Source organism: Onychostruthus taczanowskii, unplaced genomic scaffold, assembly GCF_017590055.1.
Source record: "Onychostruthus taczanowskii isolate IOZ18803 unplaced genomic scaffold, ASM1759005v1 scaffold15, whole genome shotgun sequence".
Classification (NCBI taxonomy): Eukaryota; Metazoa; Chordata; class Aves; order Passeriformes; family Passeridae; genus Onychostruthus; species Onychostruthus taczanowskii.
In genome coordinates, this window is record NW_024498685.1 from 5648073 (window position 1) to 5674950 (window position 26878).

Here is a 26878-nt window from a genome sequence, read left to right on the forward strand (position 1 = left end):
CCATGAAAAGTTCTTGCAGACTGCAAGGACTTCCAGGCAGGAGTCCTAAACCTGTTCCACAACCACTTTAACATCACCAGTGGATTTTGCCCTACAGTGTAACAAGTGGGGTTACCCCACTTCTTCTTCCTGCCCCCACTGTTTGGACAAATGAGATTTGGCCTAGAATGACACACACTAGTCCATCAAAAACACTGGCATTCCCACTTACCTGGTTACCAGAACCGAACAACCTAACAGCCTTCATCATCTTCTCTATGGCCAAAAATTTGAGGTATGAACAAACACTGCTAGAATTGAGCTGGATCTCTGACTTAAACTTGTAAACGTGGTGGAAAAATCCTTCTCTTTAATACAATTTACTCAGTCCCATGGAGCCCAGAAATTAAAATAAAGACCATGAATTCCTGAACAGAAGGAATAAGAATCCCCCATAGCTGGCCAAGGTCAAAACCTGGCAGAGACTTTCATACTCAGCACCGAAGATCAATATCCATTGCCTCAGCACTGAGAGTTCAGTTGCAGTTTCTCTATGCATTTCTCCTCATGTGTCTGAAAAGTGCCCAGCATGCTGAGTTAAGAACCTAGATTTCATGTGCTTTGGTTAAGTTTTGGACATAAATGTGCCATATGATCTATATAATAGATCATATGGCACATTTTTAATATAATATGTAATGTAAAGACACATTAACCACTACCCAGGTTAACTTCAAATATGTTCACTCCACACTTGATGTCTTTCAAAAGCTAAGAATTTATAGATGTTTTGTAGGACAGCATATTAATTTTGAGATACATTCTCTGTACATTACACCTGTAAATATTTTTTCAGTTCTGATTTTATACCTCTAGAAAAAGAGCTGAATATCAGAAATGTTTAATGCCTTCAGCTGCAGAACCAGTGGTCTCTCATGCTGCTGCCCTGGATACAGAAATAGCCTCTGGGTAGTAAATTAATTCTAATTAACTTTCAGTGCATCTAGTTTTGATTACCAATTGTGTGGTTGCTGATATTTGCAGTACCAGCAGGTTATCAGCTGCATATTTCACACCCCATAGAGACTGAATTGATTTAAATCAGAAGGCTGTCTTCCTGAAAGGACACATCCCCAGAGAAGCTGCTGGTTTTGTGTCCTTGCTCTGGCCTGCATGCCATAGAATCCAGGTGCCAGAAGCATCCTGAATGTTTTGCCTCATTTTGTGTCAAATATAGAGCAGCACCTGGATTTCACATCCCATCTGTCTCCCATCTTTTAATGGCTTCTACTTTAGAATCTTAATATTTAATAATCAGATAGTATTATTGCTTATTCTGCCTTCACAGCTTTGCACACTCCCTTTGACAAATGAGGTTTTCAATTGGCATTTAAACTTTTTTTATTCCCTCTTCCCATAAGTAAATACCTATGAATGGCAGCTGAGCACTCTGGGACCATTTACTGTGTTTGTACCGACAAACAAGGGACTCAAAGGCACAAATGTAAGTAAACAAGAGAAAAGGTTTCACATTTGGGGGATTTGGCTTCTGTAGAAATCTCATCTGTGTTGTAAGTGTTTTGATTCAACAGATACAAATAATTTGCTCTAGTACACTTCCAGTCACATTTAAATCTAGGGCCACAGGCTGCACTTTTCCCACTTAAAAAAAAAAACAAAAAAACAACCAAATAATTTGGTGAGTTAGGGTGGAACACTGTCACATCCCAAGCTAAGTTTTGGATTGTCTTACATGGCCATGCTCAAAGTCTTTCCACTCAGCTGAGGCAGGGGTTGAACTAAGATCTGAATTTTCAGCAGCAAGGCCTGCAGGTCACCTTGTACATAAGGGAGAAAAAATTAATGGCTTCAGTGAAAAAACAAAAAAGAGACTGACATGTAACTATCACCTTCCACTGACATCAGACAATTCTGGAGGCACCTGCTGCTCATGCAGGGATGTAAGGGTACAATGCGAGCCGAACCGAAACCAAGAGAGGTCTCCACTTTTTTCAGACTCCATCACCTCTCTTCAGGGTCAAGGATGTAATTTCAGAGTATTCACCATTAATCTTTTTTTTTTTTTTTTAGATAAAGCCTGCATTGAAATAAATCTCTGTTCCTCTGCTTTTCTAGGTAAAGGATCTCCTGAAAAATAAACAGAAAGCCCAGTACTTCATTAAACTCCATATTATTGCAGGTCAACTGAACACCAGTAGCTTGAATAGTGCCAATGTAATATATACTTTGACTGGCAAGTCAGGAGAGATGTCAAAGGGAGAAAAGGTAAGTGACCTTTCAGCCTCCCACAGGAGGATAGTGCTCTCTGCTCCCTCCACGAGGAGCAGGAAAGCTCTTTCTGCAGGGAGACATCAGGGTGAAGATAACTGTTGGATCAGGAAAATCCACAGCCATGGCCATGTACTACAAGGAGTTCAAGCCGAACTTGAAGAACTTCAAACCTCACTGGCATCAAAGTTCCCACTAAAACCAGCAACAAAAAGTTATCTTTAGTCATGTATCAGCACTGAGTGACTTGGCAGACTAACACAGACTGGTCTAAAATGTTTGCTAAAATGGTGTTATCTTACATCTGCAGGTATGACCAACAGAGCTGGGGGTGGGGGGCAGGGGTGTTCAGAGAGCCCAGGTAAAGTAAGAGGGGACAGGGAGAGAAAAAAGCACAGAGTTTATGCTGGAAACCTGTGAACACTGCTCACATGGAGCAGGCACTGGCTGAGCTGCAGATCCCACCTCCCAGTGAGCATCAGCAGCCTTGGAAGGAGGCAGCAGATGGAATCCCTGCACAGACAGAACCCAGGGCAATTAACCATGGGAAATACATAGCAAAGCTCAGCATCAATCCAGATTACTCAACGTCAGTAATCGTCAGGCAGTCTGGTTTAAAAAAACTTGTTCTCTGTGGATGATACACTAGATTTTATAATCTGGAATTATTGTTCTTGGTCCGCTATGTGTCTCTTGATGGATTGGGCTTATGTGGAGGCTGAAATCAAGTACTTCTGATGTTTTGCAGTGGATCAGTGGCATCTGGGCACAGATATCTATTTTGTATGTTCAGTGAGTACACAGTCCATTGGTAACAGGAAAATATCATTGCTATTTGAACCCCGTTTGTTTCCTGAAGGCTTCAGTACAGTGCAGAATCAGCAACATTTTGTTGTTTTAAATATACATCGAATATAAGGAAATGGGTTAGAGTCCCACAAGATTATAGGAAAGGACCTTCCCAGTACAACAATATTTTAAATCATTTCCAGGCAGATTTTTATTATTACCGGTCACCACAACACTTTCAGGTACACTGAATTCCCCTCAGGGCCTCTCTCTATTTCTCTTCTGAATTTTGCTGTCCTGAAGCAAAAGAACATGGTCCTGATCCAAAGGAATTTTTTTCCATTTCCTTGATAAGCATTGGAAGCAATCTTTAACCTCCACAGAATAAATTGCTTAGGTGTTGGCAACAGGAAGGGGTCTTAGAGTACATTCAACCTGTGTACACACTCTGCTGTCATTTCACAATAAAGAATTCACTATCCATCCCTTGGTTTCTTTCAGGATAATCAATTAAGGATTAGAATCCAAGGAGGAAGGGGGAAAGGAAAAATTTTGCAGGGAGATGTCATTGCTTCCAATGGAATTTTGCACATTATTGACAAAGCCATGGACAACGTGGAGCCAGCATTTGAGAGCAGCAAAGAGGTGAGCCATGAGTTACAGACATGCAATGTCAAACTTCCTCTTTAAATAGTTTCATGTGAGGCGAGTGTGACAGAGGGTGACTGACAGAAACTAAACAAACTCTACTGAGCCATTTCCCATCAGCTCACAGAAGCAGTATTCAAAGTGAAAGGTAATGGCACAGTTTCCACAGAAAACAGACATTCACCCTTCTGCCAAGCTGGACCATGGAGGGTTTGGATGCTCTCACTGCATCTGATTGGTTCCTTGGAAAATTGGCAGTCATGATCAGTGAATTTCACTGAATGCCAGAATCACACACTAAAAGGAGGGACATCTGTACAGACACCAGCCAAAACTTGTATTCAGAGTTTCAATTCCCCCCCCACAAAAGGCTAATGTTAAAAAAAAAAAAGAAAAAAAAAAAAAAAGGAAAAAAAAAAGTTTCAATTTCCCCCCACAAAAGGCTAATATTATAAAAAAAAAAAAAAAAAAAAAAAAAGTGATTTTAAATGCTTTGGGTTTTGGTGCCCAGCATAAAAGTTCTCTTCCTTATGTTGTATTTTTCAAAATTTTTACTCCTCTACCTTTTTTTTTTTTTTTCCCCTGGTGGTAATAAAATGGGTTTTTGGTGCCCAGCATAAAAGTTCCCTTCCTTATGTTGTATTTTTCAAATTTTTTTACTCCTCTACCTTTTTTTTTTTTTTTTCCCCACTGGGAATAAAGAGATAAAAACCCTTTCCCCATACATACACAGCTGTGTTTCCTGTGACCACCCAGTATTTCAGGAAATTGACAAAATCCAACTATAAACCAGCATAACACCAGGAAAAAAGTGCTGCCATCTCGGTCATTTCCAAGCACCACCAGCCCCCCAAATGAAATGTATTCAATCTGTAACAACTGACACTCACACAGTAAGTCAAGAAATGTCTCATAAGAGATGGCATTTGTTTCATATTCCCAGCTAAAACAAATCTTACTTTTATCCAATTTCAGAATACTATAATGTCATTACTTCAAGCTAATGGAAGGTACAGCCAATTTACATCTCTGATAGAGGTAAGGATCCATTAAAGCAATTACATAAGGCTACTTTCAAATGTTCTTCAACATTAATATGTAATTTCACTTTTATTTTTAAACCAAAACAGAAAACTGGCCTAGGAATGGATTTACAGCAGGACAACCAGGCTTACACTGTCTTTGTTCCAAGTAACAAGGCTCTGAGTAATATGAAGGCTGAGGTTATGGATTACCTACTCTCTGCAGAGGTACAGTCTTTCTATAAGGCAAATCCTTCTCAGACAGCAGATGGATAGGAGATTCATACATGCATTGCCCAGTGTTCATCTGAATTAGCTCCTCTGATCAAGGTTGAAAGCCATCTCTAAAAATTAAAGATCAAGACAACACCTAGAGAGGAAGAGGATCTGCAGTCTCCCATCACATGTAGGGATGATGTTCCTCTGCACCAGGCCCCCAGTCCTCTGCCTTTGCCCAGACATCCCAGCCTGGACAGACACATGGCACAGCCCCAAACCTCTCCTGAAATGCACCACCCTTGGTGGGAACAGGCAAGGGAAGCAGCTGCCACAAGGGTCCCACTGGATGGCAGTCACTGCTGGTGGGGTCCCAGGAGGTGGATACTGGTGTCCTGTCCCCTGGACACCTCCTGCCTGTCCCAAAACAGATGCATGCCAGGGAAGGCCCATATCAAAATAAAATGTGGTGTAGGGATGAGGGCATGAAATGCCAGGGTGCCTGCCATGAGCTGAGCTCCACCACTGCCCCAGAGGTTTCTGGTGCACAGTCCAGTGATGATGTTCTCATCCCCATGTCCACTCAACAAGCCAGACTAGGTTTCTGAGGCTCATTTTGGGCTAAAACAGACTCTTTTCTGCACTGGCAGGGTTCCTGGAAGCTGCTGGAGCTGGTCCGATATCACCTTGTCTCCAGCACTGAGGTGAGCACAGCTGCTCCAGCCCAGAGAGCAGGAGCAAGAGCCACTGTCAGGGGTACTGTCAGGACTGCAGGCATCAGGAGCAAGAAAAGGACTTTCTGCCATTGAAACAGAGCTACCTCTGAGCCTATTCTGCTAAAATCAGCCTCCTGTTTTTCAGAAAGAGCTGGTTTTTCCATCCTCTAAGCAAGCCCCGTTTTTCCTGGGGGAAAGTTATTCCCCTTCCCGGTCTCTGTTGTGGGGAAGGAAGGAAAGAAGTGGCTGTGTCCTTAATGAAAGGCTCAGTTTATATAATCTGATGTGGTCACTCCCAGCACAGAGAGTGGGAACAGCAGGAACATGAGAACCACGTGGACATTCATGGTACCAGCACCACCACAATGGGCTATGGATGCAAACAGGGCTATTTTTAGAGAAAAGTATTAACATTAATTAGACTGTTGTAATTGGATGAAAAATTAACATTCTTTTGAGCAGGAAAATTAATATTCTTTTGTGGTGGTACCACCACCTCAATGGTCTATGAATGCAAACAGGGCTATTTTTAGAGAAAAGTATTAACTTTAATCAGACTGATTGTTATAATTGGAAGAAAAATTAATATTCTTTTGAGCAATAAGGTCCTCACCTGCAGGAACAAGCAAACTCAGTCATGATTTAATAGCACTCAATTTATTACACAAGCTGGTTTTTCAATTGATAATAATTATCACATTGATAATAATTTCCTCGCCCCAAAGAAAGTCTTTCTAGTGAAATCTGCCTGGATTTGAAAAGAGTATTGATATTACACTTGTCTCAACCAACTTCTGTTAATTTCAGCTGGAGGTTGCCAGCCTTGTCTCCATAGAGCACATCAGGACCATGGCAGAGCAGGTCATTCACTTTGACAGAACCAGCGCTGTAAGTCACAGCCCTCAGCTGGGAGCAGCTCGCTCTGACCGAGGCAGCTTTGCATGCAGGGGCAAGAAAAAAGGGACAAGGGGAGGCATTAGCAGGGGAATTTCTTTCTATGATGAGGCAGGAATTTTCAACTTCTCATTCCCACCTACTGTTAACATTAATATTGTAAAGGATACAGAGAAAATTATTGGGATACATGGATAGGCCACAGAGGTTTTGTCCTTATGCTTATCCACAGTCCAGGAATGGTCCTCATTCATGCTCTGCCTTATTTTAAAAAAAATCTATTTAAAATATTTTAAATCATTCAGTTACATATTTTAGTAGTTTTAAACATTTATCAGTGCACACAAAAATATTCTTTTTCTCTCTGTAATAGTATAGTCTCTGATCCTGATGTACCTAGTGAACACATTTTTAAGTGTTAGTTCATCAGGACTTGTGCAAAACCAAGCTGATCTGTTAGGTTAGCTTCCTTCTCTCCTGGAGCAGAGATGCACCTATAAAAATTCTTGCAAGGGCAGAGCATCTGCAGGAGTAAATGCAGAAAAAATACTTTTTTTCCTCTCTCCTGTGAATTTGGATAGATCCCAGACTCTCTCTCACTTTCCCCCCTCCTCTGTCAGAAGGAACACCAAGGCATGCTTAAACCCACTGAAATCAGTGCCTGAAGTCATCAGTAGTCTTCCCATTTTGGCCATTCTCTTATTCACCACTTACACAGGCTGACAGGGCAGATTTATAGAAAAACTTTAGATGCCTCTGTTGAAGACCAAGAAAATACACAATATATGTGTGCTTCTTGCATAAACAAGCATGATAAAAATTGAATAGCAAATTCAAAAGAAATATGACTAGAAAGTAATTTTAAACATTTAAAATTAAATCAACAGAAACTGAGGAGCTAAAACCAGTTCGTTGTTAATAATAATTTATTGTTTCATAGGGACAAGTCTTGGTGAATGGAGAAAAAATTGAAGAAACAGATATTGTTGCTAAAAATGGTCGTATTTATATCCTTGAGGGGGTTCTCATCCCACCCACAATTGTTCCAATCTTACCACATTGGTGTGACGAGACAAGTCAGCTCACAAAGGTAAGAGAATCACAAAGAATCTGTGTCTCCAGCTCTTCCAAAGAAGGCATTCCAGCTTCCTCTTCCTTCACTTTACTTTCTCTGATATCATCCATTTGAGAGGTATTTTTGGAAATAAATTAGTCAATGGCCACCAGCCTAGCAAACTGCAAACAGGGAGCTCACATGAAAACACCCTATACCAGCTTAAAAAAATCTAGTGGTTTCATTTTCTGAAATACCCTTTGTCTCTCCATTCGAACTCTTTCCTCCAGTTCCTGAATCCCATCTGTGCATACAAGTACATGGGAACTTACAAGTGTCATGTTCTCAGAGAAAACCACTCCCTGCTTCTCAGGGATACTACTCCAGACCAATATTTTAATTTCTACTAAATATGCAGGGAAAGGAAACAGCAAGTTAAAATATTAACATAATAATGCAATATTTATATATTAGAAACATGTCATTTTCAGCAGCCACAATTTCCCCTATCCCTGATTTCCTCCAGAAACAAAACTTCTCCCACGTAAAAGGGTGGATTCTGACAAAGCTTGCTCACTTAGGTAACACAGTACAGGCCTTGGTAACATTCAGATGCTATTTCTGGTAATAGGCTGAATGTCAGACCAAACTTTTCCCTTGGAGTAAGCGCAGCCCCAGCGAGCTGCCTCTGGACCATGTTCAAGGCCACATCTGGGCCAGTAACAGTTCCGGTACAAAAGGAAAACATTTAATGTCTTAGCTTACAACAGTCCAGAACCACAGCCTGCAAAGAGGTTCCCAGCAGAGCTGGACAGCATCAAAATGCAATGAAGAAAACACGGGCAGTAAAGATCTACCACCTCTGGCAGTAACTACAGAGTGCTGTATGTGCAATATAATCATAAACCAGGCAGAGCTCCAAGCAGCAATCTCTGATGCAAAAAAGCAATCCACACCCAGAACACACCACTACTCTGAATTCCTTACCAAAAACCTACCTAAAAATTATGTCCAACATCAATCTGTCCTGAAGCAATGGGCAAAAAATTATTTAAAGACAAAGCAAACGCTGTTGGTCACAAAAATTAGTCCCCAAATTTAAGTTAGGAACTTCTGTCAGGCTTGAAAGCTTCATGCATATTTTAAAAATATAGTTATATATTCCAAGATTTAAGCACAGCACTGCTAGCCAGGAAAACACAAAGGAGAAATGGCTTTTGCGATTTTTACTCTGCACCAAACACTCCCATCACTCTCAGAAAACAGGATTAACAGCACCTAATAAACACTGCTTGTCTTTAAAGAGTTAAAAGTCACAAACCTTGTAGGAACTGGTAGATCTACACATTTACAAGAACTTTGCATCCCTAAAGATTAAACCTTTGGACTAATGCATACTTATGCATGTAATGCTGAAAGCTGCGCCTGAGCCCAGCTGAAGGACAGCAGGGCTTATTCTGAATGTCACAAAGAGCACAGAGGGGACAACAGGTCCTCAGTCCTGCCTGATGTGAGCACCACGGCCAGTTTGGATGATCTCTGACAAGTGGGGCTCAGAGCACTGAAGCAGCAGCTGACCCAAGCTCCCTGCTCCACCTTGCCCCAGAGATCATCACCCCAGAGGCAGATTTGATGGGAATTGATCTATGTGCTCCAGTGACTCCAGTGTGAAGGCAGGGTATCCACCAACCACTGAGAACTGGCAGATCTGACCTTGCCTGGAGGTGGGGGCTCTTTTCTCTCTCCTCTGCTGGGGCATGGCAGAAGAGGGAGACGAGACTCCCACCCTCAGGAAGAGGAGGAGCAGGCACACGCAGCTGGGACCATTCCATGGGGAGAAAGGGACTCAGTAGGTGACACCAAGTGGCACTGAGCATCAAGGAGAGCAACATCAACAGCAGGAAACATTGCCCACAACAATCAGCTGGATTTTTATGTTCTAAAGGGGTAAAGGCACACTTGCAGCAATTTTCAGAAGTACAAAGGCAAGACCCTCTGTCAGCTTCAGACCTGACTCTGCGGCTTGTAAAACAGTTTTTGTAATATCAAAATGTATTTGCTGAAATATATATACCTGACCCACAGACTTTTAAAGCATAGTAGTGGAATTGGTACCTCAGCTATTTGCTGCACAAATGCTTTTGTAATTCTGATCCTTTGTTCCTTTAAGTTCTGTACAACATGAGGGATTACTAAATCCAAACCAGTCCCTGATTCTTTCCCCACAGCCACAGTGATAAATCTGTGGGAGAAGTGCCATAATTCAGGTTTATGGTCTCCTGTTCAATGGCTACAAACCAGAGTCACACAATAGATGCTGGCTCTAGGATTTATGCTAACTTGACTGAAAAACAAGACATTGACAGTCACAAGGACAACAGCTTTGACAAACTCCATATCCACACTCTGGAAGGTTCAGCCTCTCAGAGGTTATTGCATGTAGAGAATTCACCTTTAAAACTGCCAATGGAGTTTATATCTCCTCAGTAATGTAATTGCCAGACTCTGTCACCACCACATGGTGATAAATTAGCTAGTCAGGAAAAGCAACCAAAGGGTGAAGACAAAAAAAAAATCTAGGTACCACTGGATCATAGTGGAAGCAAAGAATATTTTTCTCTTTGCCACCTATACACAAGACAAATTTCTGTTCACAGTGCCTGCATTCTAGACTCAATTAATCTGTGTTTTTCCAGGAAAAAATAATATATTCTCATAGAAGTTAATTGTGTAGATTTCACTAGACTCTCAGACAATATTAGTTAACCCACTATACTGAGTCTAGGACACCAGTGCATTCATGTCCTTGTTTTCTTCTGTTGAGGAAGCTTCGTGTTCATTAAAAGAAGGGAGTGAGGGAAGGAAAAATGGGGAAAGAAAGGAGAAGGTAGAAATGAACAACAATTCTTCAAAAATCAGAGCCAGCAGATATAGTCCTGGTGCTGTGCTTTGGTTCCAGATTCATTCTGGAACACTTAGAAGTTGTAAAACAGAGGTACTCAAAATTCACAGCAATCCATAAGTATGCATCTCAGCAGCTGGTATAACACCTTTTCAAATCCCTGTCTCTATTGCTTTCATCTAGGGTGTGTGTGCAGGCTGTTTACAGCATGCACTCCCTCCCTGTCCCCAGGATGCACAGCCCATCCTAAAACCATCCCAAGACATTTCCCAGCAGACTCACAGTTGTACAAAAGGCATAGGGGGAAAGCATGCCCATATTTTCATTATTGCTGTGCCAATATAGAGAGCAAAGGAACCACATATGGAAACAGGAGACTGCATAAAAAAAAAATACAAATACAGATGGTACTTTCATCTCTTTTTAGCAATGACTGAATCATCTGACAATTCCAGCATTATTTTGTTTGCTGTTGCAAAATTCCCTGTATCATTCATAGGAGCTCTTGTTTCTCAGGTGAAGCAAGTCCTGTTTCAGCAGAGGGGAGATGTGAGGAATGAGAATCACGATGATGATGCCTTGAGAGTTAATAAACTGAATACATTTAAAATAGACCTCACATCTGTTAAAAGTTTCCTTTTGATTAAGCATCCTCCCTGAAGTAACAGTCTGCAGACACAGGTTCAGAAAGGACTGAAGCTCTCCCATCTGCTTTGTATCTAAGAGATGCAAATTTAGCTGTATATTTCTCCACATACAAAATTCAAGTCTAGCTACCACAGGAATGTTATTCCCCATATTATAAAAATCCACCAACAGTAGTCCTGTAAATCAGTAGTCAGAAACAATGAAAAGAATGTTCATATAGTGAAAAATACATAACTTAATAAAATTTTTAAATGCAATACCAGCAAGGTGCTTTCTGTACTCCAGGTAAATTATGCTGTGATATCAAGACTCTATCACAGAACTCTACATAGCTTAGAAATGCTAATGCTTCCCTTTTGTGCATGTTCCAGCCTTTCTCAAAACAGAGATGCATTATTGAATGCCCAATCAAAAATTTTCAAAAAATTGGCTGTGCTGGAGCCTGCAATATAACAGCAAAGGTATAGAATTACAACTCATTAAGGTGATATGTATGTAAAGGTTTTCCAAAATATTCTCTTATACATGGTGAACTTTCCTTTTGGATTTGAGAGATGTTTGGACATGTCCATGCAGTTTCCATGCACTTCAGCACCAGGCTGAGAGGAGCTGGTGTACGTCTCACAGGTAAATATTAGGGAAAATCCAGATTAGCTGTCATATGTTATTGACAACAGCACACTCATACTCTGCCATGCAGGAGTTTTCACGTGAGGCCCCAAGCCCAGGAGCCTTCATTTTCCCGTAACAGCTTCACCCATGGAGAACAGGACAACTCATCCTCTCCTGTTCCCAGCCACTCCTGTCCCAGGTCTTCCCATGATATTGGATAACAATGAGTGGGGAACAGTCACAAGAACCACACCCCAATTACTGCTTGGGAAGTCCAGTTCTTGCAGAAGTAATTAATCCTAAGAGATCCTTACACCCTTCTGGGGCTCCTAAATAGGCTTCTGCCCTTCATGAGCACCACTTAGTGACAGGCAGATAGGTCTAAAAACTGTAAGCTTTGTAAGCCTTGTGCTGATTCCTAGTTGTCTTGAATAACACATGCAAATCAGTCTTTTCTAATACACTTTCTCTTTATAAATAAACAGATCAAGAAGGCATTGCACAAATAAAACAACATACAACTGAAAAGGCCATTCAGTAAATCCCACCCTGGTGCAGAAGGGAAGGAGAAAGATCAAAGCAGCATGTCTGGCTGTCACAGCATCTCCTTGGGGTGAAACAGCCTTAGGTTCCTGTTCTCAGATTCCAAGGAAACTGCCTGCATCCTAATTCCACTGCACTCCCACTGGCAAATACGAGACTGCACACAATATGAGCAGATACCCACTGGCGTGTTCATAAGTGGGGACAGAATGGGGATTTCTAACACTGATAAGAACAAGGGCAGTATCTGGTGGTCTGTGCACGCCCTTACTGAGCTGCCAACACCCCTCCTGGTTTTTTACCAGGCCATTGCAGAGCTGGTTCTGGTTCAACACAAGGCTTTTCAGAGACAGTTATCCATGCAGGCATTTCTCAGAGGGCCAAAACACAACAAAGGTTTGGTCTTTATGCACTGCCTTTGCCCTAAAGGACTGAAAAAGAGGATATTTTCTTCATTTTGCAGGAACAAAAGTGTTGCAAAGGCTTCTTTGGCCCTAACTGTAGCCCATGTCCGGGAGGTTTCTCCAAACCCTGCTCAGGGAATGGGCAGGTAAGCAGAGCATCCAGCAGGACCCTGCACTCCAGGGGGGGAAGGATGAGCTGTGTCCCAAAAACCCCTGGAGCTTTTCTGCACAACAGGAATGCTGGGCTCCACAAGGGCTGCCCCCTTCACCTGTGACCAGTGATGGCTGTGGATTTCAGGTTCAGTTACAGGTAGGAGGGAAAGGGAATCTGTCACCTCTCAGATGTCCAAATGGCAGATTTCTAGGGTTCCAACACACAGGCAAGGCTGAGTGACCCATTTTCATGCTTTTAATTTGCACAGCACAGTCTCATGAGCCCCCCAGCTCACTATTCTCACATAAAAACTGCAAAGAAAGGTAGAATATATAGCAGTAAAGAAAAAGCATAAAGAAAGTTTTTCTTTGAAACACCTGTCTCAGCAAAGCTGGAGTTCTTCCTGAGAGTCTATCAGAGTCACAAAATATGGATGGGCATGTAGGTTCTTTTCTAGGCTAAAGACTTGTTCGAATTTGCACATAACCATCTTCCCTTCCATATCACAGTGCATGGATGGCCTGGATGGAAATGGCACTTGTGTTTGCTCGGAGGCATTTCAAGGCTTGAGCTGCCAGTTCTGCTCAGACCCTGGCAAATATGGACCTCAGTGTGACAAAGGTAAGTGCAGCTCTCCAGCCTCAGCACCAGAGTGTGAGCAACAGCCCCACAGGGTCTTTTGGACTCTAGTGGTGTTCAGGCAGGAGTTAAATGGTTGCTAAACAGTCCCTGTGGAAGATGAGCAAGATTTTACTGGGGTATTTTCATTTCCTATTTCAAAGGGACACATCATAAGGCCAGGGTCAGTGTAAACACTCTAAATGACTTTTTGCATGGGGCATAGCTTGCTTTATACTAATTCATTGTTCTTTTGATTTGTGTCTCCCTCACACAAGTAATTGAAAAGAAAATTTTTTGCTATTCTGTTCCCATCTGCTATTGCCCACAACAGAACAGATTCTGCCTGCAATGACCAACATATGTAATCTAAGAACAACTAGATCTATAAACAGGTTGTGTTTAGGCCACTTAACTACCCTTACTGAAAAATTTCTGATCTATTTTATAGGTTACTGTTCTGTGCCGGCAGATTTAATCCTGCTAAGCCAAACCATAATACATTTGAGAGTCTACAGCATATACAACATCAAACATACACACATTCCTTATCTACAAAACCATTTTTAGTCTTTTTTGTTATGAAACAGCCTGCCATTCACGAAGCAAAGCTCCCTTGAAGGTTCAACGGTACATAGACAAAAGCTGAGACAAAAATTCCATAAGGAATTGTGGTAGAGCCTAAAGTCCAGTCCCACCAAAATAATAAGTGTTTGCTTGACTAGTCACTGACACTTCTTTGGAATGCACAAAGCTTTCCTGCTGTGTCCCTTGGGCACACTGCTGTGTCTCCAGCAGCTCTAATCCACCCAGTCCTAGCAATGTGCTGATAGATCTGTGCAGATGCTCTGTGCAACCTGGAGGATCTGTGGGCTCAATGTGTTAAAGGCTTGCCCTGTCACTGAAAGCACAACAAAAGTCATGCAATGAAAAACTTTAATAGTCCAGGACATAGCATTTTCTACTTCTCCTACTTCTCTGAAGCACTTTGAAATTCATTGTTAAGAGCAGTGTAAAAATACAACAGGTTTTAAATAGTTACCCATAAAACACACCTGAAAAGACGTGGCTATGATTAACAAAGTCTCACATCAGAGTGAGATTAAAAAATACAAAAGTTTAGATTCTTGAAAAAAAAATAGGAAGAGCTGATTCATAAGAAATGCTATGTATAAATGCCTTTTTCCACTGTGGACCTGCCCACATAAATTGTAGTTTATCTCTGCTAGAGTGCCTCTGCATTAATGGGAAGTGTGATAACCGAATAGACAGCGATGGGAGCTGTCTGCCTGGATCCTGCAGAGCTGGATACACAGGGAAGCTCTGTGAGAAGCAGATTGTCCCCTGTGAGCCCTCCCTACAGCTCTGCCATGCACATGCAGACTGTCAGCTCAGCGATGGCACAGTGAGGTAAGTCAGCAGCCTGCATCCCATTAATATTCACTGTGCTGCAGCTTTTCCTGTTTGCCTGACCAAAACAGCCCCTGGCAGCAGCCACTGCAACCCTGCTATGCAGCAAACAAACATGCACCACATCAGCCTTGAGTTGCAAGGTAATAATTATGAGTTCTCAATATTCTCTACCTGATATATTTACCACTGATAGTTGCAGACAGAGCTGATCCTTGATTTAAAAGCCTCCCTTCTTTCTAACACCTACAGAGGCTTTTAGGAAGCTCTTATTTCTAACCACCCCTTAGTGATTTAGGAGTTTAAGCCTTGCTGAAAAAGAATTAAATTCTCAACAGTTTGAGGCTGGATATCTCACTCTGGTCAGGTCAGGTAAGTTTAACACACCACAGCACCACAGACTTCAGCACAGGTTCCCCAGCCCTGCCAGGACTGGCCACAAAACTCTGTTACTGCTTCAGCTGCCCTGCACTGCCTCAAGCTCCCCCTCACACGCAGCAAGTTTGCCTCCTGCTGCAGTGTATCCACAATGAGTCATGACCAGCACCATGGGGGATGCTGCAGAACCTGAGTGCTCAAGTAATTCCCTCCAATATAGGTTAATCCTGTGGTGGGACCCAGGGAAACGGGAGGGCTCATTGTCTCACACACATTCCAGGTAGAGAGCATCTTCTGTGTAACTGAGAGAGAGCATAGCCAGCCCATAAATATTTTTGAGCTGTTAGTTCAGCTTTGCAATGATAACATCAGTTCAGAATTAATTTCACTCCCTGTCTCATATGCAGAGAACGGATCCCTGATTTGACTCAATTAACCCAGTCATTATTTTGGAAAAAAAACCCATAAAGTACACACTTGAGCTACTTGCATCACAAATCCAAGGCTACCAATTTTAAGCTGCCTATAAATAGCATGTTGCAGTGGAAAACAATCACTTTATTTTCGAGCTGTCCTGTCACGTGTAACGCCTCCTTCCTCCTCTTGTCTCTGTAGCTGTGTTTGCAAACCTGGCTATGAGGGAGATGGCTTGAGCTGCAGCAAAGCTGATCCTTGTGCTGTTTTAAACCCTGGTGGCTGCAATATCAATGTAAGTACTTGCTTTTCCCACAGAAAGGCAAGCAAAGTGGAAGGTTTGGCCAGAAACTTCTACACAGGAGTCATAGTTTTCATTGGAGTTCCAGGCTCTTTCCCCAGATAGCACTGCAGAGCTTGGACAAGCCTCGTGGCTGAAGGCAGATGTCCCCTAGGAGTGCTGAATGGCTGCCTCTGCATCTTCCCCTAGGCTGAGTGTGTTCAGACAGGCCCAGAGGAGCACAGGTGTGTTTGCCAGGCAGGATGGACAGGCGATGGGAGGGACTGCTCAGCCATCAACACCTGCCTGCTGCCCACTACGGCACGGTGCCACCAGAATGCCACCTGCATATACATCGGGCCAGGTCAGGTAGGTCCTCACGTCCTTCATTGCATGTCCTCAACCATTTGGATCTGCCAGAGATTGGGCTTCCTACTCTGTTCTCTTCCCCAAATCCTCCTCTCCCTCACAGCTGTGATGTTATTTCCACATGGTGCTCTCTATCCAAAACAGTCTCCCTAAATTCCAGTCCCAGTGTTCCCTCCTTTCTACGTGGTGGTGCTCTGGCAGCAAACACATTTTTAGAAAGTACATTAGTAGATGTCAGGTATGAAGGTCTTCTGCAGATGTTAGTCAGTGTCATTCCATTAAAGTCAATGCCAAGTTACAGAAACACAGAGAAACTAATTCACCATGTCTAGAATACGAACACTATTTTAATCATTTTAATGAATTGCCATGTTTTATTGAAATGACAGAATGACTGTAAGTGTAAGGATGGATTTCAGGGGAATGGAATTGAATGCACACCCATAAACTCGTGCCTGGAACAAAATGGAAAATGCCATCATCTGGTGAGTAATTAATCATTCCCTGAACAAATTGTTCAGATTCATATCACACGTGGCCTCCTGCGCACACCATAGAATTTATTTGCCATTTCAAGCCTGCAATTTCCTTTAGAGAAAGCATTTTCCAAGCAGTTCTACAAGCACCAAAAACTGTGTACATCAGTGTAGTACATGAGCTGAGGACAGACTCCAAGGGCTGCTTCCAAATCTGCCAGCACAGAAGGACTATCTCAAGCTCAGAATAAATAAATGCTGTTTTTCTACCAGCAATTACAACTTGGATCCACTATCCTCTTGGGACCCAAGTCAATCTCCACCCAGGCATCTATCAGCTTTATCAGTAGCTGCATGTGCTCTGCTGTGCCCTGTAGTTCAGGTGGGGCACAGAGCTGAGGTGAGGAGCTCTGGGGAGCAGAGGATGGATCTGCCATAGTCAGGTGAAAGAATAGGACCTCAAACCTGTAGCGAGGAAACAAAAAGGTGGAGCAAGGGTTTAGATTCCTATAGACTTAGTGCATGGTGGGTAGGGGAGGGAGCTAGTGCCCTGGGCTGATGGAGTGTGTCCTACAGGAAGGTGAGAACACCCATGGAAGATGGCAAAAATCTCCTTTGTAAGGTTTTGCTTATATATAAACAGGTCCTAGTAAGAAGTTACACAATCTATCTGTGCTGGAGTGGTCTCCTGAGTATTTGACAAATTCTCTCTCTTTCTGGTTCAAAGGCAACCTGTCAGTTTGAGTCTTCCCGTGGCTGGGAGTGCGTGTGCCCAGAGGGCTATGAGGGGAATGGCAGGATGTGCTATGGAAATGCTGCAGATGTAAGTACTGGGGTCACTGCCTCTGGGCACAGGACCTGCTGCACAGGTCTCACCCTGCATCTTAAAGGGTGAGAATAGCAAAGCCTTTACAAACAGTCAGAAAAATATGGTGCCCACCAGTGACCTCTGCAGAGGATGTTCCAGTGGGAACACTTGCCTGATACATAAATTATTTGTTGTGTTTAAAAACATGGCTTAGGAAGGGGCCTAAGGGAACAGAGCATGTTTCTGGCTTCAAACAAATTGAAATTTGAAACTGAAAACAAATTGAAAAACAGAGTCCAGACCTACAGAAGTGCTAAGCACTCACTTCCCAGCTGGGAGCACCAAGCAGTCAACTCTTCTGAAGTTTTGCTCTGCACTATCTCTGTGGAAATGATCAATGTATCATGTTGAAACAAACTGTGCCGACCCACAGGCAGATGAAACCAAAGCAAGTCAATTGGTGAAATAAATATGCATTTAACAGCACAGGAAAAATGAAAGTGTCCTCAGTCTCCGCTCCTGGCAATAATCTTACATGGCTCTCAGCACTATCTGCCACCCCTGCTCACACTATCATCTATTTCTGTTCTAAGTACTCTGGCAGAATAAGGGCTGGGTGATGTGTAAGATGCTGTAAAAATATCAGCTAAAACAACATAGGTTTCAATCAATTTAGCATGGAGTTAAGAGCAGAATTAAGTTTAAAGTCACAGGAAATTAATTCTTAGCTTGGGGTCAGTACACAATACACACCAAGGTCAGGTACACACCTAAGAAATCCATGGCCTGATTTTCAAGAATTGATAATTCACCTTTCCCTTTACCAGAAAGTATAAAAAAACAAACAAACAAACAACAAAAAAAACCACATTAATGCCATCCCTTTTCACACACACTGAAAACCTCCTCCTCCTCCATGTCACATGGGCCAGGCCAGACATGATGGGTGGCCCCACAGTCAAGAGCACTTTGATACAGCTAATTAATAGCTTACAAACTCATTGATCTCTCTTCTTTCTCATCAGGAGCTATCCACTTTGTCAGAAGCAGCTGCTTTTAACCAGTGGGTTAATGTAAGTACACTTGGTGGTTAATCTCTGTAGTTATGCTCAAGTTTGCAGAAATACACGAGCCTTGCAGAGTTTAGAAATGGGAGCCTCGCAGCAATATTTCCATCAGAGAGGAAGCTGAAAATCTGGAGGGACACCAGGGTGCCTTTCCCACCTGTTGTGGGGGGGTTATCACCTGGTTCCCTATTTCTGCCTGAAAACCAACTTCTGAACCCAAATTCAGTGAGTAAGGAAGCTCTACAAGCAGCAGAGGAAGCAGCAGAGCTATTTCCAAGCCTGCTCTCTGAGGCAGGGAGCTGCATAAGCCATGACTAGTTTTGCATGAAAACACACTGCAGCCCAGATGAGCAGCAGCAGGGTTTGAGCAGAGACTGAACATGACCCCAGGTGTCTCAACTTCTCTCATTCAATAAAATGACAAGTGGGGAGGGAAGGCAATGCCCTACCCCCCTATTTCCACATACCCCATGGCAGGAAAATCCAAGTGTGTGGCTGGATAGTGTACTGCTGCCACAGCAAGAGAGCAGGAAAAAACTCAGTCTGTGCAGGCCTGGCTGAGGTGCAGGAAACAGAATCATGGAAAGGTTTGAGTAGAAAAGGACCTTTAAAGCCCATCTGGTCCAATCTCCCTGCCATAAGCAGGGACATCTTCAACTAAGTTAGGTTGCTCAGAGTCCTTCCCAGCCTGATCCTGAATGTCTCCAGGGCTGGGTCATCCATCACACCCCTGAGCAACCTCTTCCAGTGTTTCATCACCCTCATTGTTAAAAAAAAAAATATATACATATTTCTTATATCAAACCTAAATCCACCCTTTTTGAATTTAGAACCATTGTCAATTATTCTTTTGCAACAGGTCCCGCTATAAAGTCTGTCCCACCTTTCTTACAAGCTCCCTGTAAGTACTGACAGGCCACAAAAGGTCTCCCTGGAGTCTTCTTTCCTCCAGGCTGAACAACCTCAGTGAGGAAAGATTAACTTGTTTGGCTCCAGGTTATGGAAGAAGCACCAAAGTAGGTTTCAAACCCCAAAATTCTAGATACAGTGGTTGTCAAAATCTACTTTCTATTTTCACATGCTTCATTTATTACTGGAGCAGCAGTAACATTGAAGTCCTACCCCACTGTGATTGGAGCTGCATAAATAAAAATCAAAACTTGTTGCTCCCACAAGAACTTAAACCCTAAATGTAAGAAGTGTTCAGCAAATGCATGGTGAACAAGAAAGGACAGTGATGTGTTAACGAATATCATCAGAAGTCACAGCACATTAGTTGCTTTAAGGCTTTTCAAAGTTTAATGGCTTGGGGGTCACTGAAGTACATAATGGCAAGGAGCACCTCAGGGAGCTTCTTAAGAGAGCTCCATGTGGCCAATTCAGGCCAGCTGTCTGCCTGGCCCTGAGCTCAGGCTGTGGCACTGGACACTGTAGAGAGAAACTAAAGAATTTAAAGAAATGGGCACTATAAGAAATGCTGTTCTCCTGCTAATATGCTCTTTAGATAATGAAGGAACAAATCAGAGGGAAGAGTCTGTATAATCTGTTGAAACACATGTGGAAATTTCTGCTACACTTCAGAGCAATTCTATCACTGAAAATAAACACCGGTAACTACAAACACGAGCAAAATAGGGAGGCATATCCATCTGTGGGTTTTTAACTTTGTACTTAAGCAGGAATGTGATGTTTACCACTTTTCATAACCAAATTTTTTTCTTGCTGCTCAAGAAGGATGAGAAGGGGAAGTTTGTTGCTCTTTCTATATTTAAATATTTGGAAGGTGATAGGGATGATGGCTAGGAAGAAAGATGATCTTAACACAGACAAAATTCCCAGCTATTTAAGGGAGCTGATTCTCTTCTTGATTCAGAACCCAATATGGGTAATGAAGGACTATCCAAAACAGCTTCCAGGCAGCATACCAGCTGCAAAAAGGTAGACCCCAAGCTCATATTGCTCCCTCAAGTCTGGCAGTATCAAAACTGGCAAGCTGTGGAGCCTGTGAAAAGCTTGGAGAACCCCATCTTCAGCAAGGTCACCTGTAAATATTTAGCTTTCCATTTTTCACTCAAAAAAAAATTCCACACAACTGGAAAAATCCTCTCCAGTGGAAACTCTTTCCATCCTTAAGGCAGATAAAAACATGGAAGATTAATTAATTAATGCATGCCAAAGATCTTACAATCCCCATCTAAAATTAGAGCTGTCAACAGCAAGCTCCACTGCAGTGCTAGTGGACACAGATAACTCTTGGGCATCTTGAAAAAAATCCCAGCCCTGTTAAATAGTCTTCTTCCAGATGGGAACACTGTGTCATGGGAGTTTCTTATATCATGGTTCATAGTCCTTCTATCTATTGAACAGCATGGAGTACTCTGTAAGAGAAAATTACTTGAATTTATCAGCAGCCACTAGCATGTATCACCTCCATTTATCACCACTATTTTTTTTTTAACATTCAAGTGCATAATATGAAACCTATGAGACAGGCTAACTTTTGTGGGGGTCAAGTTATGTATGTCATCATAAGAAACAATTCTGACCTGGACATTATCTCTGCCCTTTAAATGCTGGCAATCTATTCTGCAAAAAATAGACACTCGTTTACCATTTTTGTACAGCTCTGAGTGCTATTGTTCAAGTCATTGCTCAGTATAATAGTTTTTCCCTTTCCAGGCTGGTCACAAAGCACGTCACATGCTCCACCTTGCTTAAAATGTCACCAGCTACTATTTATAGACCATCCTTAGAAGGAATTATTTTACCCTCTTTACTTCCATGCAGGAGGCCAAGATAAACTCGGTGTTGTCCACCACCTCAAACCTGACCGTCCTTGTGCCTTCTCTGCAAGCAATTGAGAGCATGGATGAAGATGAGAAAGCCTTTTGGATGACAAAAAGTAACATTCCAACTCTCCTGAAGTACGTTCATGCTTTGGGGGTTTGGCTTTTTAAATTAACTGGTTTTGTGCTAAACGAGCCTTTGGTTTGAAGCCACTAGAGCAAGACAGGTGTTTTGATTTTAAAGGAAGAGCATAGGATTGCCCTTCTAGTTCCAGTGGCATATAAATCTCTGTAGCAAGGCCACTGGAAAAAAGCATTATTTATGTTATGTCAGAAATGTTTAAATGTTGAACTAAGATGAAAACATGGCTGAACAAGGTGTTGTAGAAGCAATTCCTGCTTAAAATTACCATTTGAGACACACTAACCATGTTTAATGAAATAAGACAAAGAAAAAAGAGCGAAAATACAAAACCTTCAAATCCAGTTAATTTCCTTTAGGTATCATGTACTGACAGGAGCTTACAGCTTTGCTGATTTCCAGAATTTATCGTCCTCTGACATGCTGCCAACATCACTACAGAGCAAATTCCTACACTTGTCTAAAGAAAATGGGGTGAGATGACCTGCAAACTGCTGTGGTATCATACACCAAACCCTGGCCATCACTGCCACTGACTTTCTTGTATTACAAAACCACACATACATTATGTATTTTTTCTAAAATACACATCATAAAATTAAAGGCATAGTTCAGTTATATGGGGCCCTCTGGGAGAAACATTAACCTGTTTTTCTCCACCACTTTACATCACTGAAATTTGTCCACAATATTATTTTTTTCTAATGCCCCAGTAGCTGCTGCAGACCCTGGACAGCTGTAACCAAGCAGAATGGCAGTCCTTGCCTGGAGCAGCCTGTGTGAGCAAAATTAATAAAAGAGCATGAAGGAAACAAAATAATTTAATTTGGGGAACAGGGAAGCTAGGAGGAAGCAGTGATAACACACATCTCCCATGTGCAACTTGATAGTTCTAAGCCACCTGAGGGTATTTTTAATGGTAAATAGGTTACAGCCCTTCTCCCTTAGCCTTTTTATCAGGTAAATTCCATGTTCTGAGAAGGATTTCCTAGAAATACACAAGTCACATTTAAGCACTTCATCCCCAATAAGGGAGAGGGAAGTTCCTCCCACGTCCATGCTCCAAAGGAAAAGTTATGAAAAAAGCTGCACAGAGCTGGGAGGGTGTGCATCAGCTCAGAGCTCAGCCTGCCCTGTGCTGCAGGCGAGTGCACCAGGCCCAGCAAACCCCTCCAGTGCAAGCCAGCCCAGGGCTCTGCCAGTCTGCACCCAGGGAGCAGCCAAGGGTCCTCCAGTCCCCTCCCTGAGCATGATTCCCTGAGGGTCACCCAGCCTCTGGTGTGAGTGGCGCCATGGTACAGCCCTAGGACAGCACTTGGGAAGGTGTGGAAATCCATAGGATGAGCTGCTGGGAAGCAGCTCCCCAACAAGGCAAAGGCAAGCCCTCTCTCCTCTCTCTTCTGCAGAACCTGACCCTCGAGGGCGCTCACTTTGTGGCCAGCGACATCGCTTCCACAAACGGGGTCATCCACGTCATCGATAAGGTATCAAATGCATTGAACAGGATTTGCTCTTCTGCACGGCAAGCAGCACAAACCTATGAGCCTCCTGTGGAAAACACTGTGCACAGAGCAGCATTTTGGCCTGTGTGTGATCCTTGCAGGTGATGTGGGGTGTCTGCTCCTCTGCAGGTGCTGACCCCGCTCCGCAGCGCTGTCCTGCCGAGGCTGCTGGACCGCCTGGAGCAAATGCCCGACTACTCCATGTTCAGGGGCTACATTATTGTAAGCTTTCACACCATTCTCACAGTGTTTCAGAGCAGAGGAAGCTCTCTGCTTTGTTTGCATTTCAGACTATCAGTGGTCATTCTGATTTTTTTTTTTTTTAATGTGTTTCACAACAGCAATACAACCTGGCTAACGAAATAGAAGCAGCAAACACATACACAATCTTTGCCCCAAGTAATGATGCCATAGAAAATTACCTAAAGGATAAGAAATCTGCTACTCTGGTATGTATTACTCACAAGGCTCGTCCTAACAGCTCAGTATTTCATCTTTGTTTCAAGTGGATGGGTTATGAGGCCACAAATATAGGGAGATTTGTTTCCCAAAAATCCATTAAGTTAGGTTTTGTGTGTAACACCAAAGAAGTTGAAATGGGATGGATCTACCTATACTGTCCTGAGTTGCCTAGATATTTGTTAGTCTAGGAAGAGCCTAGCTATTTCTTCTGTGTTTTTGCCTTCTCTCAATTAAAAACACGGTGATAATTTCCAAGACATCTTGTCAGTAGACTTTTTTTTTGTTTGTTTGGGATTTTGAGAGAGGTTTTTTATGTAAAGAAGGTCACTACAGGAGTGACCAGAAAAAACACTGAAATGAGGTTTTTAGGTGAACAAACTCCAGTCCCCTGACATCACTTATACCCCATCATTAATAATGCCATGAAATATTGTGAGTCTTTCCTAAAACTGTCCAGATGCTGGCCTTGTCACTCCTGCAGGAATACTGCAGCAATACTCTCTCTGGCAATTTGTACCCTGACATATTTACAAGCTCAAACCCCCTTCTCAGCCTTGTTGGTTTCCTCCCAAGATAAGCTATCCTTTTTCTGCTTTATCCCAGCAGCTTTCTTCATATTTTCTCCAATTTGAAACAGCTTTATAGATAGCACAAATATTAAGAGCCACACACCTTGCAGAGGAACCTTCACCCATGATTTACCCAGTGGCTTTAATTCTTCCCTGTCTCTTCCAAAAATATTTATCCACACTCTATCCCTACTTACATGGTCTCCATTTACAGCCAGGAAGCTGAGGAGTGCAGGGCTCAAATGACTCATCCCAAACCATTTACCAACAGACCCATGGCAAATGTCCCACGTTCACAAGTGATCGAGCTCCACCTGCTCAAATGGCTTTTGAACACTGTTTTAGTTGTTTCTTGACACATCATTATTTCCACATCACTACAAGAAGAATTTCTAATGAACTTTGAGAGACGCATAGGACATCAATCCCAGTAGATCTGGATTACACACAGAGAAATCATTTTCATTTCCACTACTCACCAGTGTTTCTTCAGTCTTTCTTCCATCCTCCCAGCCTTGCCTGATGTAGCAATCTGAGAAAAAAAAAAAAAAAAAAATCCAAAAACAACTCTAAGGTTAAGTCTGCCTGAGGCTTAACCTCTTTGTGAAGCACTTGGTAGAACTCTGCTGCAGAGTGAAGAGTTTAGCACAGGGAGAAGATCTCATTTCTTGGACCTGATGGGGCAAGATGTTCTAACTCTGCTGTTGATTAAAGACAGAAGTCAAGACAGTGTTAGCTTTTTCTCCAGTTCATCAAAGTCAGGAGATTAAATAGGGCTGGACACTGATGGAGGTTAGCTCTATCTTAATTCACACTTTCTCATCTGCAAATATTTTTTGCCAAATCTATGGAACAAGGCCAGCCCTAAGAGATGTCTTTTACTCTGTGGGCCAGGCCACATCACAAATCTCACATCCTGAAGATCTTTATGCTTTCACACACTTTTGAAGGAGCAGAAGAGCAGGAGCAGCGTGGGCATTCAGAATAAGGGGACAGTGAGCAACAGGATTTCCCACAACATTTCGTTGCAAAGACAAAGTTGCAGCAGCACTGTCTGTTGGCTAGGCAGCTCCTAAACTCCCCAAACACCCCAGCTTCTCTCATATTGGTCAATCTCCCACCAACACATCCTGCTTCTGCTTCCTCCTCCTAGTCAGGGAGAGCTCTGGGAGCCTCCTGCTTCAGAACATGATGTAGAAGCCTTGGGAAACCCTCGCAAAATTTTGATGGAGAGAGAGTAACTTCATCACTTTACATGAAATATGAATATACTCTACCAACCAGGCATAGAAAACTGTTCAATTAAAGACAATTAAAAGCAGTATTTATTGATTGAATATGCCCTTAAGGATTATATATATAATATAAAAATATAGATAGAGAGAAAAATTACCCTAAACACTCACTACAGTTTGTTCTCCTATAGGTTATTCAGAGATTCTCAAATGAAAAAGGAATAGGGATGGAAAGACCATAAAAACACACACAAATATGCAACCCTTCATGTCAAATGAACCCATGAAGTTCAGAGTCCTAAAAATCATCTGACTTTTCCCTGAATTCAGCAGCCAGCCCTATGCACAGAAACACACTACAGGCTCTATCAAACCTTGGTGCTCCCAATTCAATAGCCTTTCGTCTTCCATGGTCAACAACATTGTCATTGTGGACAGAATGCAGGCTGACTACAGGAGGAAATGAAATAACCTATCCACTGAAGAAGTTTCTCTTTAAATTCAGGCAATCTATGTTTGGCTTAAATCCTTTGGAAAATGCTCTCCCTAGGAAGTTTTCATTCTGTATTAGATAATTCTGAATGTAATTTTGTGTTGGCAGGACGAAAGGCAAATCCGCTATCACGTTGTGCTGGATGAGAAGCTCCTGAAGAACAACCTGCACAATGGCATGCACAGGGAGACCATGCTGGGGTTCTCCTACCAGCTTGGGTTCTTCCTCCACAACAGCCAGGTACTGCTGTCTGCACCTGCTGGGAGAAACAGCTTTTTTTTCCTGCTTTTTACAAACCCAGCCCCAGCTTTAAACTTGCATGGGTACAAGAGGAACTGTGCACCCCTCATCAGCTTCTGTGACTCAACAGCACAAAAGTTGTCACTCAAATGCAAGGCCTGTCTCAGACCTGCTTAATTCAAAGTCACCCTTGGAGGTATCTTTGATTGAAATTGATTTCAGCTGTGCTGTTCACAATTAAAATTGAATTTTAGGTATCTGTCTCTAGCAACTTCAAGCCTGAATTCCAAAGCAGCCATTAATCTGACTTCCAAGGGCTGTTAGAAACCTGCCCTCAATAATAAAACATTATTTCTATTTTCTGTGGATTCACTCCACTTTCAATCCTAAGAACTCAAAGCACTGCGCAACAAATATGAATTGTCTTTCAATACCACTCATGGAAAAATCAGGCACAGCAAGATTAAAAGACAGGGCCAGGAAGGGAGCTCAGTCCTCCTCCTCTGTCCCAGAAGTCCCTGTGGGCAAAGGAAGAGAGAAAGCTTCTCACCCCCAGAGCTTCAGTCCTGCTCTTGGCTCTGCCCACAGCTGAGCTTTGAACAAGCACCTGCACTGGGACTTGCTGGTGAGGGCATGATGGGAGTGTGGGGTAGCACTGAGATGATGGAAGTCCTCCTTGAAAGGGCAGCTACTGGTAGGGTTTCCTTGAAGCCCCACATCCCCCAGACACAGCAAATCCACCTTTTGGCTCGCCTTAGG

At 42.6% G+C, this 26878-nt stretch overlaps 1 protein-coding gene across 1 annotated transcript in view; it reads left to right on the plus strand.

The window, feature by feature from the left end:
• Window positions 1-26878, plus strand: part of STAB2 (stabilin 2) — a 77518-nt gene that overhangs the window by 17998 nt on the left and 32642 nt on the right. The window contains exons 11-34 of the mRNA XM_041398625.1: window positions 1401-1483; window positions 2116-2265; window positions 3559-3702; window positions 4681-4743; window positions 4836-4955; window positions 5594-5647; window positions 6467-6547; window positions 7494-7643; window positions 10693-10755; window positions 11529-11618; window positions 12776-12862; window positions 13380-13491; window positions 14718-14898; window positions 15892-15985; window positions 16181-16339; window positions 16729-16824; window positions 17543-17638; window positions 18649-18696; window positions 21478-21614; window positions 21978-22092; window positions 23025-23102; window positions 23250-23342; window positions 23462-23569; window positions 25988-26119. Of these exons, the coding sequence (XP_041254559.1) occupies window positions 1401-1483; window positions 2116-2265; window positions 3559-3702; window positions 4681-4743; window positions 4836-4955; window positions 5594-5647; window positions 6467-6547; window positions 7494-7643; window positions 10693-10755; window positions 11529-11618; window positions 12776-12862; window positions 13380-13491; window positions 14718-14898; window positions 15892-15985; window positions 16181-16339; window positions 16729-16824; window positions 17543-17638; window positions 18649-18696; window positions 21478-21614; window positions 21978-22092; window positions 23025-23102; window positions 23250-23342; window positions 23462-23569; window positions 25988-26119 (2534 nt within the window). The remainder of the gene's footprint in view (window positions 1-1400; window positions 1484-2115; window positions 2266-3558; window positions 3703-4680; window positions 4744-4835; window positions 4956-5593; window positions 5648-6466; window positions 6548-7493; window positions 7644-10692; window positions 10756-11528; window positions 11619-12775; window positions 12863-13379; window positions 13492-14717; window positions 14899-15891; window positions 15986-16180; window positions 16340-16728; window positions 16825-17542; window positions 17639-18648; window positions 18697-21477; window positions 21615-21977; window positions 22093-23024; window positions 23103-23249; window positions 23343-23461; window positions 23570-25987; window positions 26120-26878) is intronic.